Genomic DNA, 16992 nt, shown 5'->3' with positions numbered 1-16992 from the left:
GTCAGTGCGCCGGGCCGGGAGCGGGCCGTGGGGGCTGGGGGGCGCGGGGGTCCGTGCTGCAGGGCGGGGCGGGGTCTCGGCGGCGCCCTGGAGACCCGAAACCGGGGTGGGGGCGGGGAGGAGGAGGGGCCCGGCCCGCCTAGTCCCGCTTCCAGACGAGAGGGTCCGGAGCGCCCCGCCTTCCGGGCCCGGGGTCCTGAACCGCGGACAGGCTGCGTGGGGCCGGGGCTCTGAGACGCGACTCGACGCGCCTCCCTCTCCCCGGTCGAGGCCTTGGGTGCCCGCCGACCGTGGGCTGCTTCTTCCATCCCGGGACCCACGCCAGTTCCCTGGACTCTGCCGGCCCCACCTTCTCTCTGTAAGAACGGGGAGCGGTCTGGACCACGTCGCTGCCCCCTCCCCCAGGCTGGGCTGTCATCACCGTTGGCGACCCGCCTTCGGGGCCTTTATAGCCGGAGGCCTTAGCCCTGCAAGGTCCTCCGCCACAGAGCGCATTGAGTGTCAGGGCTTGGGGGCGGAACCCACCAGGGCATCTACCATTTTGCTTGGGAAGTTCCCTGGGTGTGCGTAGCTCTTTGCTTGGCAATGTGAGTGTTTAGTTTTTTAATTCACTGTTACGCTCAGGAATTCTTACAAAGTGTGGGGGTATTTTCCTAGTGTGATGAAATGACTTTGGAAGTTACACTTAACAGCGGATGGAGCTGACAGCGTGCGGCGCTGCATGCACGTTTAACGAAGCCTTTGGATTTTCCTGTTTCCTTCTTTTGGAGCCACTAACATGTTTTGTTTCGTTTTGTTGCCTGAAGAGCCTGCAGCCTGGTGCCTGTGGGGCTGGAGGGCAGCTGGGCCCCTGTAAGGCCCGCGGTGGAGGTGGGTTAGGACGCGGCCCCAAACGGGTATATCCACTCTGTGCCCGGCCGTGCAGTTTTCTCTCCCAAGGACGCAAGGCGCAGAAGCCGCTGGGGAAGGCAGTCCAGAGTCTGCTGGGTTGACACGGGGTGAAAACGTAATTGAAAATCTTGAGCAAAAGTGGGATTGTTTTTGCTTTGAGGGAAGCAGCGTCGGACGCTGTGGGAAGCCTGGCGCCCCAGGCCCACCTCGAGTATGGGGGAGAGAGAGGTCTTTGTGGTCTTGTGGTATGCTTTTCATTAAAATGGCAAGATCAGTACTGTCAGATTAGGAACGACTGTCTGCTAGTCTTTCAGAAGTTGCTAGAAGTTACGCTCTCTGTGTGTTAAATGTTATGTCTAGACTCGCAGCTCGTTCGCTTGATGTTCCGCTCCGCTCCGCCCACGCTGGCTGTCCATCTCCCGGAACTGCATTTCCAGGTTACACACAAAATGCAGCCTGAACTCCTGGTCAGTCACACGTTTCCAAAGATGGAAGGAAAGCAGCTTCTTGCAGGGAGGAGGTGGGCGTGGCCGGGGCCTGCAGAGCCGGGGGCAGCTTCTCTGAATACACGAAGCAGACCCTGTGTGATCTTTGCCTTCCGATAACGGGACAGTCCACATTAGGCTGTTGACCGTGCAGAGCGCAGCTGGGCCCCAAGCCTGTGTTGGCCTCTCAGCAGCGACAGCGATGGGGAGGGTTGTACGTCATCCTCCTGCCTAGAACCAAGGAGGGCCCGTGGGCTGGTCCTGCTGCGCGTGGACATCAGAGCTCCTGCAGAGGCCAACCAGCCAGGGCCCGTTTGCTCCCTGCATATGGGCGAGATCAACCCAAAAGCTTAGCCGAGATTCTGGGAAGCAGTGAGAGCAGGTGGCCCTTGGGATCTGGGGGCCACGAAGGCCTGTGCCGTCTGCAGCTAGGAGGGGGTGTGGGGTCCTGGGCCTGCTGGTGGGAGACCTTGGGGCTGTGAATGAAGGTCTCCAGTGGGCAGTGGGGGTGGGTGACAGTCTCTTCCTGTCCTCAGGAGGCCTTAAAGACTGGGTGTGTAGGAGCCAGGTTCCTGCTAACAGTCAGCCAACGAAAGCCACCCCCCATAAATGCCTGGTAAGAAGAGTCGGTGGACCTCCTCAGCCCACCCCCGCCCCGGGGCTCATGGGGAAGCAGGGTAGCTGCTCTGGAAATGGAAGTGCTGCCAGGGGAGGGGTAGGTCGTGTGGCCCTCCTACCAGCTTCGTTCCTGCTGGGCTGGAGCTCTCCCTGATGGAATGTGCTGCATCTTCTCTGTTCTCCTGCCCCCTCTGCCGTGGGGTCTGGGGTCTCAGCTAAGACCTCAGTGGCCCTGAGGTCCCCGTGCTGCACCTCAGCAGCACGTGACCACCCCGACCCCAGCCTGTGGTGCCCCTGTTACACCTGAGCCGGGTGCTCCTCACCCTTCCCCCACAGGCCTGCGGCAGCTCGGCCACAGCTCAGCCTGTGTCCCCCGAGGCCCCAGGCCCGGGCTTGTCGGACACGGTGCCTGGTGGGGGAGGTGCTGGGTGCACCAGGTTCCCGCGTCCAGGCCCTGGGCCTCGCGTGCTGGTGCTGACCTGCCCGTGCACCTACTGGCTTTGGCTCTCCTTTGACCACGTGTCCCTGCGGCCTCTCCCCCCGGCTCCTCCCTAGACCGCAGCCTCTGAAGGGAGCCGAGGGATCTCCCCCATCCTGGCTCTCCCCTGAAGCTGTAGCCTGGCTTTGCTCCATTGTCCATCCAAGGGCAGGAACGGATGGACAGCCTGTGAAAAGGTAAAATGAGTAAATATCTCAGGACTTTCTGCTTCCAGAAACGAATTTGACCTCTGTAAACACGGTTCCTGTCGCAGGGCAGTTAAACCAGGCCTCCTGCTGTCTACAGGCCAGAGGGGGTCCTGCCCGCCCCCCCTCCTCTTGCAGGTGTGGGCCTTGCAGAGAGGCTGTCCTTGCTGGCCGTGACCCCCGTCCAGAGGAGATGAGAAGCTGATCACAGCACGGCCTCGGGAGAGCCAGGAGTCCTGCCGTCATCCAGGCTGAGGTTCTGGGGGACCTTGAGAGGGTTTTATAGGCTGGTCATCACAGCACGGCCTCGGGAGAGCCAGGAGTCCTGCCGTCATCCAGGCTGAAGCGCTGGGTGGTCATCTGCTCCCTGGCTTTGGCACCCCAATCTGTGTTTCGTGTGTCTTTTGGCTTTTCAAGTGCACGGTGGCACATAACACACGTTCATTTGAATCCTTGGGTTACGAGAGGAGCAGAATAGAAGTTAAGTCTTCTGGTCACCGATGCCCCCGGCCCGCTGAGCGTGCAGCCGTGCTCAGAGTTTTTTGTTCTGAAGCTGGTCTCTGACAAGGGCCAGTGTCTCCAGCCCAGGTGGGGAGCAGGTCCTGCCGGCAGCCAAGGCCACAGGCTTTGAAACGGTTGATGTGGAAGACCTTTCCCAGAGCCCTGGCCTGTCCGCAAGGGCCACCGTCCCTCGGTGGCACAGCCCCCCGCCTGGGCCGTGGCCGTGGCGACCCCCCCACCCCTCGAAACCCTCACCTCTTCCTCTGTAACCCAGGAGCTGGGCTCCAGCGGGGTCCGCGTGTGTTTCTGGCCAAGAGCGTCTGACGGTTTCGTCATAATGTCCAAGACCCACGTGGAAGGGGACCAGGGGGTGATGGGCTGGGAAGGGGAGAGACGTGGGCCAGGGAAAGGACGCCCTTCCTCCCAGGTGCTGTGTGGTGGTAGAGCCCAGGGCTGCAGGCGGGGCGGCGCTGGGCAGGATTCTTGGGGGCTCCATCTCACTGATTCTGGGACCCACTGGGGTTGAGCGTTTCCTTGTGCTGTGCGTGTTGACAGCAGACCACGGTGGCCCTGGCGGGCGGGGGCGGGGCCAGGCTCTCATGTACTGTACGGGGACCTCTCACAGCGTCACCTCACGTGGATCTGCCCTGGGGACGGTAATGAAGCGCGGAGGCTGTATTTTGTGATCTGGTATCTGTTTCAGCGTGGGCCCCTGTGCTTGTGTATCCTGGTTCAGGCATTTGGAAACGTCTGGTGTCTGCAGCATCTGGATGGAGGAGCTGTGCCCTGCTCTGAACGGCCGCTCAGCCCGGGGCAGCCGCTGTCCCTGTCCTCCAGGAGCTCACTTACCTCCGGCCGTGCGCTCCTTGAGGCCAGAGCCCGTGTCTGCCTCAGCACCGGCACCGGCAGCAGCAGCGGCAGCTCTGCAGGGCACCGGGCCCGTCACCCACGGCCCACAGTGCTCGCAGCGTCCCTGCTTGCCCGGCCCAGCCGCTCGCTGGGTTGATCAGAGCAGCGTCCTGCGTTGTGTGCATGCTTTCTGAAGTTGTTTGGAATTGGGTTGGTTTTTTTTGGCGGAGCTGCGAGGCTTGTGGGATCTCAGTCCCCTGACCGGGGATTGAACCCGGGCCGCAGCAGTGAAAGCCCGGAATCCTAACCGCTAGGCCACCAGGGAACTCCCTGGAATTGGTCTAGTTTTAATCAGAGTACTGCAAATAAAATGAGGAGGGTACATATCACTGTTTCTATTTCTGAATCAGCAGAGGAAACTCAGCATCGCTCACAGGTTGGGGGAATGAGCGTTTAAAGAATCTAACAATTTGTAACTAAAATCTTAGTGTCTCCTGTGTGTTTCTGCTCTTGTTCTGCAGGGAAGCTGTGGGGGGGAAGGCTCATGGCGTCTGTGTTGCCCTTCAAGTTGCGTCTAATTATTTCAAAACACAAAGTTTTACTTAAATATTATAGGAAACACTCTCTCTTTTGTTCTTCATCGTTTTCAGGAAAGGAAAAAGGAATTGATTGGCTACCATGAGTTTCCCTTTTGACTTTTAATAATTGCAGTAATGCTCCTGATTAAGGTTCAGTTTTCAAGCTGAAGCGGTGTCTCAAAGGAGCTGCAGGCGGGGACTGGGCGTCCTGCCCGCGGATGCCTGGCTTCAGAAGCGGAAGGAAGAGGGGGCTGTGTGGCCTGGGGAGGCGCCAAGTCTGGGACCAGTTTCCTCTTAGGTGCCCTCCCTTCCACCCCTGAGCTCCCGTCGCTTCAAGGTTCAGCCGGCTCCATGGGACTTCCGGGAGAGAAGCCGGTGCTTCTGGCCTCAGCGGTGTTTGGACGGAGACCTGTGGTTAAGGATCACTCTGGGGGGGGCGCCTGGCGGGGACCTGCGCTCTGACCACCTCTGGAGAGTCGCCGTGCCCTTGGGGACGCTGTCTGGCCTGTGGACAGACAGCTGAGCCGAGTGGCTGGACTGCTTGTGCTGCCCGGGCCCCTGCCCCTGCCACCTCAGGGTCACTTTGAACCTAAACCCTGCCCTCCCACTGGGGTCAGGTCACGCCTTACAGCTCATCCCTGGTTCAGGCTTATGTTTCATTGGCAAGGATTTTTAACGCACACCTTTCTAGTCCCCTAATTCTGTGGTTGATGGGTTTCGCCTGGACGGAGTGGGTGGGTTAGGGGCCCCACCCCGGCCTCTGCTGTCAGCAGGCTGGCCGATGACCCTGTCCCCGTGTGTCAGTGGTCAGCAAGGAGCAGCCCCCCCCGACCCCGGCCGGGAAGTCCCACCGGGGGGTGGTCCCTGCACTGCTGGCTCCAGCCAAGTGCAGCCCCCTCCTCAAGCACGTCCGCGGCCACCACTGCCCAGCGGTACTTGCCGGGTGATAGAAGGGAAGCTGGGCCCCGACGCTGAGTCTGATGCTCTTTGAAGTAGGAGGCTTCTGAGGAACACGTGGGTGACGGGCACTGCCTTCTCCCCACCGTGTTGGCCCCTCTGAGCCCACGCCCCTGGGGCTCCCCCAGCTCTGCTGGCATCAGGATCAGAGATCCCGTTGTCAGTCGTCCCCTTCCCCCCCCCTGCCTCCCAGCTGAGCAGGACCTGGCTCTGGGCCTGAGCTCGGAGGCGGAGAGAACGGCCCCTGCACGGAGCCCCGGCAGCACGGGGCTCAGAACTGCCTGGCTCCCCGCGCTTCTCCTCCTGAGCTGGTGGGGGACCAGAGGGTCTGCAGGCAGGAGACCCTCTCCCGGGCTACACTGTCCCCCGCAGCTGTGTAGTGTAACCTGTGAGCACGAGGCAGCAGGGGCCCCCCAAACATGGCCCGTCTCAGGCCACCCCAGCTGACCTTTCCTTCCTTGGCTCCCCCACAGACCCGTGACCCCCAGTGTGGAGAGCCAGACCCCCACCCCTTCCTGTGTGTTGGGGCCTCCGGGAGAATCCAGTTCAGAACCCTGGGCAGGAGCTGATTAGAGGGTCCGATGCGGGCCAGTGGGAGCCCACGCGGGAGGTCGGGGAGGTCGTGGTGGTCTAGGCGCCCCTCCCAGAGTGGGGCCTGAAAGGCCCTGGGGGGAACCACAGTGGGACAGAAGGGTCCCCAGGACCGCCCGCCTCCAAATGCACACACAACTCGAGAAAGCCTGACACGTGGTCGGGGTGCAGGAGGACCCCAGAGAAGGAGAACCGACCCATCTAGTAGATGGGCCCCTCTGTGCCCTCCCGGGCCTGTGCCGGGCCTGCCCCACCCTCCCGGGTCAGCCTTGGTTCATAGAGGAAGACTTTGCTCCCTGAGACTGGAGGGAAGGAAAAAGGTGGCTGGAAGAGAGGCCCGTTTGTAACCTGGGACACCCTCACAAGGCAGTGGGGACGGGGGGCCACTTGTGCCCGGTCGATGGAGCGTTGCAGGACGCCTGCCCTGTCAGTGTCTCCTGATGGCCCCGCGCCCACAGGCCAGAGACTGAGGCTGTGGTGCTACTCCCTGAATCTTGGCCCCAGCCCCCCACCCCCGTAGTGTCACCGGCAGGGGCAGGGCAGGCCTGTCCCCATCACGGAAGTGGCTGGGGAGGTGCGAGGCAAGGGGTCCTCCCGTGGTGGCAGCGGTCCCACGGTGACCGTCCTTCCAGAGTGTCCCGTTTTCATCTGCATTCCTGGCCAGTCCTCAACGAAGGAACTGGAGACTGAAGTCCAGTCTGTGGCGCCAGTGGTCGGTGCCAGCCTCGCTTCAAGGGATCACGGAGGGAGAGGGGTTCCCCCTGCACATTCTGCTGGTGCTTCCAGTGCCTTGAAGTTGCAGGACCCCCTGGGCTCCCCGGGGTCCTCCTATAGGGGCAGGGTTGTGGGTTTTCACTTTCTGGTTCTGGCTGGGGTGTGACCGGCGACACTGCCTGTCTCGGGGGCAGGGCAGGGCCGGTGGCCAGAGCACGAGGCCCGCCAGGGGTCCAGGCGCCCTGCTTGTGGACAAGGGCTGATGGGCCTCCTGGCCTGAAGGACCCGAGCCTGTCCTTCTTCAAAGCAGAGGGCTCTCTGCCTGAAGTGAGCCCGTGGAAACCTTCCAGATCGAGGTCATGCCGTTTCTGCTCTGTGTCTCTTGCCCAGAGTCACGGGGCTGGATGCTTCCTTCATGTAGTTGTGTTTTCTCTGTGTCGCTATTCCCGTAAGAAGTCAGCACGTTTCCTTTTGTTTTGTTGTTTATTTAGTGCATTTCCTGGACGTACTCAGTGCCTGTGTTGCCCGGAGGCCGGTGAGGATTTAAGTGCTAAATGCACCTCTGATCACCCGTGTGCTGCGTTACTTAATACGGCGCGTGCAGACATTCAGTGTGGATGCAATTTGTGCCTGGACTCCAGGGCCCTCCAGGCTCCACCGCGGTCCTCCAGGGTCCCTCGGGGCCCTCCAGGGTGGCCGTGGCTCACCAGCTTGGGTGCACATCTGCCAGAGGCCTTGCACGCGGGTTGGCTTGTTTTTGTGCCCTTTGAGACATAGCCTGAAGAGCTCTAATTGGAGAGGGGACTACGTGCTGAAGCTTAAGCTCTCACCGCACTTCGTGGGGGGCCTGTGTTTCGTCTGGAGCAGCAGCGCGGCGTGGTGCTTCCGAGGAGACCCCAGCGGTCAGTTCCCCATGGTTGTGCTAAGTTGGGGAGATGGGGTCTGTGTTCCAGAGAGCAGTCGTGTTAACAGCACTGACCCTGCTGCCCCCAGGCCTTCCCCAGGAGTGGGCCTGGCCTGTGGGGAGTCCCGGGGTGGCTGTGGTCCGCAGGGCTTTCTGGGGGTGAGGCTTCTCCTTTCCCTGAAACTTGGTCCCCAGAAGGGCCCTCACAGGCTGCGGTTGTGGACTCCTGCGTTCCTTCCAGATGGTCTTGGTGTTTTCGTGGGCTGTCCCCCCGCCAGCAGTACCAGCGGGAGGGGCGGGGGCCCCCAGGCCTGAGTGGGTTTAGGAAAAGGACACAGGTCCCACAGGGGGACCGTCCCTGGGGCTTGGGCAGGTGTGCAGAGCCCAGGGGCTCAGAGGTGCTGGCTTCCTCACGTGGTCCACACCAGGGTTTGGCCCGGTAGCCTACGTTGTTTACTTGGAATAGCCAGCATTTAAAGTTTAGGAGATTCACCTGTAAACATGTGTTTCTAGCTTTTCTTGAGAGTCCAGTTAGCTCAACGTTTGCCCCGGGCCCCCAGCTCCCCTGGCTGCTGCGCCCCTGTGTCTTGCCTGGCCCCTGGGCCTCATGGCTCTGAACAGCTCCTCTCGGGGGCCACGGAGTGTGGGCTCCCCCCACTGCCACGTCAGGGGCACCACCGGCCAAAGCGAGAGTGATTGAAAGAAGCTCTTTTCGTAGTTTCCAGAGTCCGTGCCTAACACAAGACCTAGATCCTTAACGCTGGACGTGCCAGCAGCCCCAGGAGAGGCAGTTGGACCCTTCAGGTGCCCCCCTCCATGGGACTGCCAGGGTCCACGTCCCCTCCCTCCCAGGCCCACACTAGAGCCCTGGCCATGTTCCCCTCCAGCCTCCCTCCTGTGCCCTTCCGTGGGGACAGTGGCACCTCGGGCCATCACTGGGCCTGCAGAGTACCCCAAGAGCCCTCAGGGAGTGGGACCTGGCTCCCGTCTCTTGTGTGACCAGGCTTAGCCTCGGGGAAGCAGCCAGCACCCCATAGGGTCAGAGGGGCTTGGGCAGCAGGGGCCTGGACCTGGATTTGGAGGACACCACCGTGTCCTAGTGACAAGTGGGAGCCATGGGGGGAGTTGCATCCACCCTGGGGGCAGATGCCTCTGACCCTTCCATTCCCTTCCCAGACCTGCCCAACCTGCTGGCCTCCCTCGGGAGTCAGTGTTGGCCAATCCCCAGCCCTGACCCTTCCCTGGGACTTAGGGCCTCTTGGCCGGTGCAGTGCCCCCCTGTGTGGCTCAGAGGGGCAGGGCTGGCCTGCTGCTTTTAGTGCCAGCTTCCCTGTGAGCCAGCGGGTGTGTCTCCTAGACCCCAGTGCACCCCACTTCGGATTTGTGACAACGTGGAAGGGCCTGGAGGGTGTAGTAGTGCTGGAATAAGTATGATTTCACTCACGTGGAATCTAAAACACAAGGAGGCAAACCAAAGATGCAGAGATCAGTGTGGTGGCTACCAGAGGGGAGGGACGGGGGAGGGCGGGGCAAGTTAGAGGCTCAACCCCAGGGTGACAGATGGAAACTAAAGGTTTGGTTGTGAGCACACTGTTGCCTCCGCAGAAGTAGAAATTTATATAACGTTATGAGCCAGTGTTACTCCAGTGAAGAATACCTTGTTTTAAAAATCTGATTTTATTCCCTGTCAGCGGAAGTCTGGCTGATACTGGCGTTGGTGTTTCAGGCATGGTTGTGATTTTTAAAGCAAACACACACCCTTCGGGCAGCTGTGTGGTCAGAGCCCCTGCTGCCCTGTCCTCCAGGGTGTTCCAGCCTCCTGCCTCTCCCCCTCCCTCTCCCCCTCACTGTCTCCCTGCTTCTCCCCCCTCCCTCTCCCTCTCCTCACTGGCCCCTCCCTCCCCCTCCCTGCCCCCTGCCTCTCCCCCTCCCCTCCCCCTCCCCCTCCCCCTCCCCTCCCTCTCCCCCTCCCCTCCCCTCCCTCTCCCCTCCCCTCCCCTCCCTCTCCCCTCCCCTCCCCTCCCTCTCCCCTCCTCTCCCTCTCCCCTCCCCCTCCCCTCCCCTCCCCTCCCCTCCCCTCCCCCTCCCCCCGCCCGGCTGCAGTGCAGTGTGGGTCGGGTCTGCGTGGAGCATCCATGCGAGGCGGCGGGTCGCCACTCCTCCCCGGGAGAGGAGCCCTGAGCCCCATACGGAGGCGCCTCCTGGGCAGGTGGGCTGTGCATCCCGTGTCAGGGCTGCCAGGAGTCACCCGGTGCAGCCCTGAAGCTCCACGGCAGGTAAATCCCAGATGGTTCACAGAGGAGGAGGAGCTGGGGAAAGCAGCTCTTTTGTTTGAGAAGATTCCGGAAGGAGCGGGAGTGGAGTGGGAACACAAAGGTGGTCAGGGATTGGCATTTGTGACGGCCTGCCTGCCGGGGCATGAGAGGGTCCCCACTGGGCCTTGCTCTCCGGGATGGGGGCTGTGGACGCTGGGTGTGCGGGGCCAGCGCCAGAGGCCTCCCTGGAAGTGCTGGAGCCGTGGCCGGGTCCCCAGGGCTTCCGGCCTGCATCACAGTGAACTCGCTGGGTCTGGCCTCCGGGGTGATCAGGAGACCTTGGACTCCGCTCTTGTTTGGTTTGTGGGGTAGGGGATCGCATCACAGGTCCCAGCGCCTCCTTCCTGCTCAGCCCCCGAGAGACTCTCCCAGGCACCTCCTGCCGCCCTTGGAGCCTGGGGGGGGGGGGTCCTTGGCGGGTGCGTGCAGCACCTGTCCCACCCTGCAGGACTGCCCCCGGGATCCCGGGACGAGCGGCCCAGCGTGGGCCACGGGGTCCAGGGAGCCGCGGTGGCACCTGCTCCCGAAGCCCTGATGGTGGTGCCCTTGCTTCCAGGGAGCCGCGTCCCCGGAGGAGCAGAGGGTCCTGGAGAGGAAGCTGAAGAAGGAGAGGAAGAAAGAAGCCCGGAGGCGGCTGCAGGAAGCGGGCATCTCCGTGGCCCAGAGCCCAGCAGCCAGGCGCTCGGGGGCCGCGCTGGCCTTGGACTACCTGTGCAGGTGCGCGGCCCCGGAGGGATGCAGGCAGACCGACACGGGCTGGGGGCTCAGGGCCCCCGGGGGGGGCGGGTGGTCGCAGCCTCCGCGGCTGTGTCTGGGGCCAGGGGAGCCGCCTGCTCCCCGCCTGGGCGTCTGGCGCCCGGAAGCGCAGCTTCAGCCGTCGGGGTCAGCGGTGACAGGTCAGTAGTTGCGGGCGCTTGGGCAAGGCTACCCCTCAGCCTCCACCTCAGATCAACAAAATGCAGGTGAAGAGTCTCACTCACCTGCCCCTCATAGTGTTGTGACAACCTGACAAAATAATGGCCTTGGAGCCACCATGGAAGACTCACGGGCCCTGTGCTGAGGATGGCATCGCACCGCCACTGTCAACCTTGTCACCCCACCTACATCACCACCCGCACCCACGTCACCACTGTCACCATTCACGTCACCACCACCACCAGTCACGTCACCCCCCCACCATCACCATCCACGTCACCACCCCATCGTCATTGCCGCCATCAGCATTGTTGCTGTCTCCACCATCACTCTCGTCACAGGTCGCACACACCCCACATCTCCCTCCAGGAACCTGTGTTCTTTCGTGGAGTCCTCGAGACCCAGCCAAGGGTTGGGGTTGGTGGCTTGGAGCCGGTTCAAGAACAGAGTTCCTGGGGGCCCTGCAGATGATTCTGGGAGGGCAGGGGGGCCTGAGGACGTGTGTGAACCCAGCGATAGGCTGGGAGGGGGCGTTTCAGAGCCCTGTCTTCCAAGAAGGAGGAGCTGCCCGGCCGCCCTGGCTCTGTATGAAGCGGAATCTTCCCGATTCCTGGACCGGGCTGAGCACCGGTGAGTCAGCTGCACAGGCAGCCCAGGGTCCAGGCCTCCGCCTCCTCCGTGCCCCCGTCCCCCCCCGCTCCCCCTGCCGTCTCTGAAGCCCGGGAGGTTGCGGCAGAGCAGTAGACGCTACCCCGCGTCTCTCCCAAGCCTGGGCCCCCGCTGGGCCCGGGCAGGGCGCCCACCTGCTGGATGGACTGGGGCTTGCCATTCCCCCAGCCGGAGCCTGCTCTGGCGCAAAGGGGGCACAGGCCGTAACCGGGACGGGTGCCCTGGGGAGCCTCGGGCCTTGTGCTGGGCCTGCTTGAGCCCCCGGGAGCAGCCCTTCTTCGGCTCTGCTGGAATCTCCGCGCGCGCTGTCCCTTCTTCGTGGGGGCCTGCTCCCGTTAAGGTCTGCCCGCCTCCCTGTAGGAAACACGCCTTCGATTCAGTGCCTCCCTCCCCGCCCAGGGAAGTCCGGGTGCCTTCCTCGCACTGCAGGGGCCACGTGGAGCCCAGCGGGAGGGGAGGCCCAGCCTGCGCACCGGCGGAGGGAGCTGCCCGGCAGCCTCCCCTGACCCTGGGCCTGACCCTGGGCTGTGTTCAGGGGGTGGGGGGTACGGGGATGGCCAGCAGGCCCCTCGTTGACACCTGGTCCTGTCCCGGCACCTTTCACCTGCAGCTTAGGTGATATTTTCCGTGGTGAGCACGGCCGTACAAGGCAGCCAAGAGAGGCACCTGCAGGCTCCGCTGTCACTCGGGGGACTGCTCTGAAGACGGTGGTCCTGGGGAGGGGACAGCGGACCCACTCAGCAGCTCAGACGGCCCTGCCCAGCGCTCCCCAGGGGACCAGAAGCTGTGGGGTGCTGTGGCTTCAGAGCAGCCGTCACATCTGGGTCCTGCACCGCAGGCAGCGCACGTACCTGCCTCTCACCCCTCTGGGTCGTAAGAACATCCTTCGGCCCTGACCTCACGGTGCTGAGAGCCGCGTCCTCATGGGAGCTGCTCGCGGTGCAGCACCCCCTTGAGAGGGTCGGGCTCGGCCCTCACCCCCGGGGCCCGTGCTCCCTCCCTGCTGACCTCTGACCTCTCACTTCCCCTGCTCACCAAAGTCACGCAGATGCTCCATCTGTGGGTCCCTGCCTTCTGGGGAGGTATTTTTGGGCGGGGCTGGGGGCCCCCGTGGTCACTCGGTCATCATTCACATGGTCCTGGTGTGTCTGGGAGCCTCCTCTGTCCATTGTGGATTTCCGTGGGGCCGCACCACCCCCAGGCCTCCAGCCGGGTGCCCTTTGCTCCCCGAGGGCCCGGACAGCCCATCTGAAGCCAGTCCGATGCTCCAGACACCCGAGCCGCTTCTGGGGCCCGGCGGACCACAGGGTTGAGGTGACCCTGGTCACAGCCCTGGGGTCAGGGAGGAGGGAGTGCTTCAGGCCGATGCCCAGCTCCTCTGCGTCACCAATGCAGCAGTGAGGGAGCCAGGCCTGAGGTGGTCCTTCCCTCCCAAACCCTCTGGCAGCTCAGGAGGGACCTTGAGACCCTGGGAAGAGCGAGGTCTTCCAGGGCAGATGAGTTGGCCAGGGCGCGATGCAGGTGGAACGACACAGTAGCTGAACTGGGGCCAGTGCGGGGGCATTCTTTATTATAAAGACTGCTTAACTGGAGCGAGAGCGAGAGCCCTGTGGAGACTGCAGAGGAGCAGATGTGAGGGGCCGGGCCGAGCCCAGGGAGCGTAGGGGCTCACGGGCAGCAGGGAGGTCACAGGAGCTGCGCCAGCACACTTGCGGGGAAGCGGTGCACTGCAGAACCACGGGGGGCCCCGTGGACGTGGACACCAGAGAGGGCTGCTTGCCCACGCTCGGAAGGAAGCTCCCTCCTCCCCACCGCGTGTGTCCAGCATCTTCTGGGTAACTTCGTTCCGTCTGGGAAGGAAGCATCTTGAAGGGCCCATCTCCACTTTCGCAGGCAGAGGATGAGCGGTGGGTTTGGAGCCGAGAGACAGTTACGTCATTACTGGCAGCAGGGAGCGGTCCCACTGGTGGCGGCGGCCCACACAGAGCGTGCCCTCCCAGTCGGGCCAGCAGAGGAGCCTGAGGAGATGGCCAGGGGCCGCTGACTCCCCAGCCTGGTGGCCCTTCCTCTCTCCCTTTCTTCCCTCCCTCGAGTCGCCCACCTCCCTCCCTTCCCCCTCCTCTTGGTGAGGCGCCCCTGCGGGTGCAGAAGACTGAGCTGGGCCCTGTCGTGGGCACACACATTGCCCCGGCCTTGCCACTAAGCGCTGGAGGCGGGACTCCAGGCACAGGCAGGGTGTTGGTCCCCCAGGAGCTGTGGCCAGGTCCGGCTCATCGGTGGCTGCCACGCGAAGTGCCCATGGTCCCCGGGCAGATGTGGGGCGGGGCCTGGGTGGTCGTGCCATCACGTGACACGGCATGTGGGAAACTCCACAGGCGTGAAGCGTGTGCTTCTGCCTCAGCCCCGCCAGCCACGGGGCTGCTTGTCCTGAGAGAGTGAACCGGCTGGGCGATTAGGGAGGCCGACCCTCCTGCCGTCCTGCAGCCCCAGAGCCCGCACTCTGCCCACTCCACGCCGCCAGCGCCCGGGTCCCAGACACAGACCTCTGTCCGTCTCGGGGCCTCTGCCCCAGCGTTCGGGTCTCCCCTGGGCACTAGCTCCCAACGTGGCCTGCTTCCTCCACCTCGGGCCCCTTCAGCCTGGGCTTCACGGGACCAGCCGCGCTTTGCCGCAGCGTCCTCATCATCTGGGGGCCCGGTGCGTCTGAGGCCCTTGGGTGGTGACGTGCAGGCTGGGCCAATGGGACCCCTGCGTGGCCCTTGGGGTCAGGGCTCCTGGCTCCTCCCTGATGCCCAGCTCGTGGCGTGAAGGCCACGCCTGCTCCAGTCGGCGGTCCTGCCGTCCTGCACGATAAACGTTTCTGGAAGAAGGACTGAGTTTGTGAAATTCAGAGTGTTCACGTTAGGGTCGTGGAACGATGGCCGTGCAGGGCTGAAAGAAAGTGTCCTTGTGCCCCCTGGTCCTGCCGTCCTGGCCGAGGGCCCCCGGCAGGCGTGCAGGGGCGACGGTCCTCCTGGTGCAGAACCCTGAGAGCCCCCTCCCGCCCTCGCGCTGGGAGGGTCCTCTGCAGATGTCCCGCCCCCCCAGCCAAGGAAAGGCCACCCAGGCCACTGGGTGCAGGCCTTCCGGCTCCTCCTGTGCAGTACCTGAGACGTCGTGTCCTTGCCTCCCCAGCTGGGCCCAGCAGCACGAGAACTGGAGGTTTCAGAAGACGAGGCAGACCTGGCTGCTGCTGCATATGTACGACCGTGACCAGGTGGGTGCACACTCGGTGCGGGGGGGGTGCCCTGTGGGAGCACCCGTCCAGCCCTTCGTTTTACAGAGATGAAACCCGGGCTCAGGGAGGGACCCGCTCAGTGTCAGGGAGCCAGAACCCCTGCCAGGTTTGCCCAGCGGCCGGACTCATCGTGGAGCTCCAGGCTCCCAGCTGCAGGAGGCGGCTGCGGTTCCAGGAGGGCCACCGTCCGCGTGCTTGGAAGTTCCACCCTCCCCTGTGGATCCTCGTGGGGTGTGGCTATCAGGCTGAGGCTGGGAGCTGCCGTCACCCCCAGACACTCCAGTGTGCGCCTGCTACACGTCAGGGCGTCCTACGGGACAACATCCCAGCCTGAGTCAGGGCTCCACGTCACGTCACTACTACACGTTCTTGGTGGCATCCTTGGGCGGGGGCCTGTCGAGAACCGCGCTCACCCGGTGTCTGGCACGTCCCTCATCTTACCCTCGTGACCCTGACGTGCTTGCAAGGGCAGTCGTGTGGCAGGGCGTGGCCGGCGTGGTTGGTTAGGTCCCCACCCGGACTCGGGGAAAGAAACGTATGTGTTCGTTCTCCTCGTAGCTGGTCCGTGGTGGCTTGGTGTCGATGTTGATCACGTGACGCAGGTGGTGGCTGTCGGGTTTGTTCCTACAGAGTTACTGATTCTTTCAGTAACAGGCACGTGTCTTTGGGGGCTGCCCGTCTCTCGTCACTCTCACTAGCCCGCTGTGGCCCTGTCTGGGGCTCTTCTGTTCCCTTCATCCCGTCTCCGATAAGGAGGAGCTTCGCCACCCCGCTCCAGTGGACTGTGGCTTCCCGCTTCAGCGTGGACTGTGCTGTTTTATTCAGTGGCTTGTAATCCATTTATCTGGGGCCGCTGTCACCATCTGTGACGATTGTGTAGCTTTCATTATGATGGTTAAGTGGCTCCCCGGCGGGGAAGTTGAGGGCGGACTCGGCCCTGTGTGCACTTGATGGGGGGTGGGGGACCCTCCGTGGAGGAGGCACCTGTGAGCTGAGTTCTGAAGTCAGGCCGTGGCTGTTGGGCGGGTGGGGGACAGCGGGGTGCAAAGCCTGGGCCGGGCCAAGCCAGCGATGCCGCAGGAATCGGAGCCCCAGGCTGGGGGATGCTGCCTGGGCCTCCTTCCCCAGGACCACCCCCCACTCCTGCACAGCCCCACGCCCACTCCCCACTGGGCCAGCTCAGGGCACCTGTCCCTCCTCCCTGTGGCCCTCAGCTTTTGAAGTCAGTGTGAGTCACTTGCTGCTTTCGAAGTGGACTTGCAGTCGCCCCTGTTTTTAGCCCCATCCTTTAACTCTCGCTTCCAGCAGCGCCCACACAGCCAGTTGTGGAGTCCCGGGCTTGGGGGCGGGGATGGTCTGCAGCGCGATTGGCGTTTCTCAGCTTGAGCTTCACCTTCGTCAGATCTGCTGAGTCACCGTCATTCATCTCCAGCCCCAGAACGTTGTCACTCTTATCTTTCCTCTGCTCTCTCTGTTCTAAGAGATTTATCTGTTATTTTTTATTATTTTTTAAATAAATTTATTTATATTTTTTTATTTTTGGCTGCATTGGGTCTTTGTTGCTGCACACGGGCTTTCTCTAGTTGTGGCAAGCGGGGGCTACCGTTCGTTGCGGTGCGAGGGCTTCTCATTGCGGTGGCTTCTCTTGTTGTGGAGCACAGGCTCTAGGCACGTGGGCTTCAGTAGTTGTGGCACACGGGCTCAGTAGTTGTGGCTCACGGGCTCAGGAGTTGTGGCCCACGGGCTCTAGAGCGCAGGCTCAGTAGTTGTGGTGCGTGGGCTTAGTTGCTCCACGGCATGTGGGATCTTCCCGGACCAGGGCTTGGACCCATGTCCCCTGCATTGGCAGGCGGATTCTTAACCACTGCACCACCAGGGAAGCCTGATTTATCTCTTTAAAAATGTATCTGCTTACTGTTGATTTAGTGGCATTTCAGGAGGGCGTGAAAACTGACGTCTGCCAGCCTCTGGAACGCAAGCCGGAGTGTGTGGGGAGAAGAGCGGGGGCCAGCAGAGGACAGCGGGCTGGCCGCCCTTTCCACCT

The 16992-nt window shown here is 62.8% G+C and overlaps 2 protein-coding genes across 26 annotated transcripts in view; both read left to right on the top strand.

Annotated features, from left to right (window-relative positions):
* Nucleotides 1-4410, top strand: part of LOC117308170 (uncharacterized) — a 68900-nt gene extending 64490 nt beyond the window's left edge. The window contains exons 2-4 of one of the 17 annotated variants that reach the window (XM_073791807.1): nucleotides 1252-1328; nucleotides 1913-1992; nucleotides 3916-4410. The gene's annotated coding sequence lies outside the window, so the exon portion shown is untranslated. Of the gene's footprint in view, nucleotides 1-1251 lie in introns of all 17 variants that reach the window. The other 16 variants (XM_073791802.1, XM_073791806.1, XM_073791801.1 and 13 more) reach the window with 16 other exon arrangements.
* Nucleotides 1-16992, top strand: part of CHLSN (cholesin) — a 96671-nt gene that overhangs the window by 78879 nt on the left and 800 nt on the right. For 3 of the 9 annotated variants that reach the window (XM_073791811.1, XM_073791809.1, XM_073791810.1), the window contains 3 exons: nucleotides 10644-10804; nucleotides 11558-11632; nucleotides 12282-13578. In XM_073791811.1, coding sequence (XP_073647912.1) covers nucleotides 10644-10804; nucleotides 11558-11632; nucleotides 12282-12567 — 522 coding nt within the window. In that variant the 3' untranslated portion in view covers nucleotides 12568-13578. The other 6 variants (XM_073791814.1, XM_073791813.1, XM_073791815.1 and 3 more) reach the window with 6 other exon arrangements.

Source organism: Tursiops truncatus, chromosome 15 (genome assembly GCF_011762595.2).
Source record: "Tursiops truncatus isolate mTurTru1 chromosome 15, mTurTru1.mat.Y, whole genome shotgun sequence".
NCBI classification, from domain to species: Eukaryota; Metazoa; Chordata; class Mammalia; order Artiodactyla; family Delphinidae; genus Tursiops; species Tursiops truncatus.
This window is presented reverse-complemented; position numbering and strand designations above follow the sequence as displayed.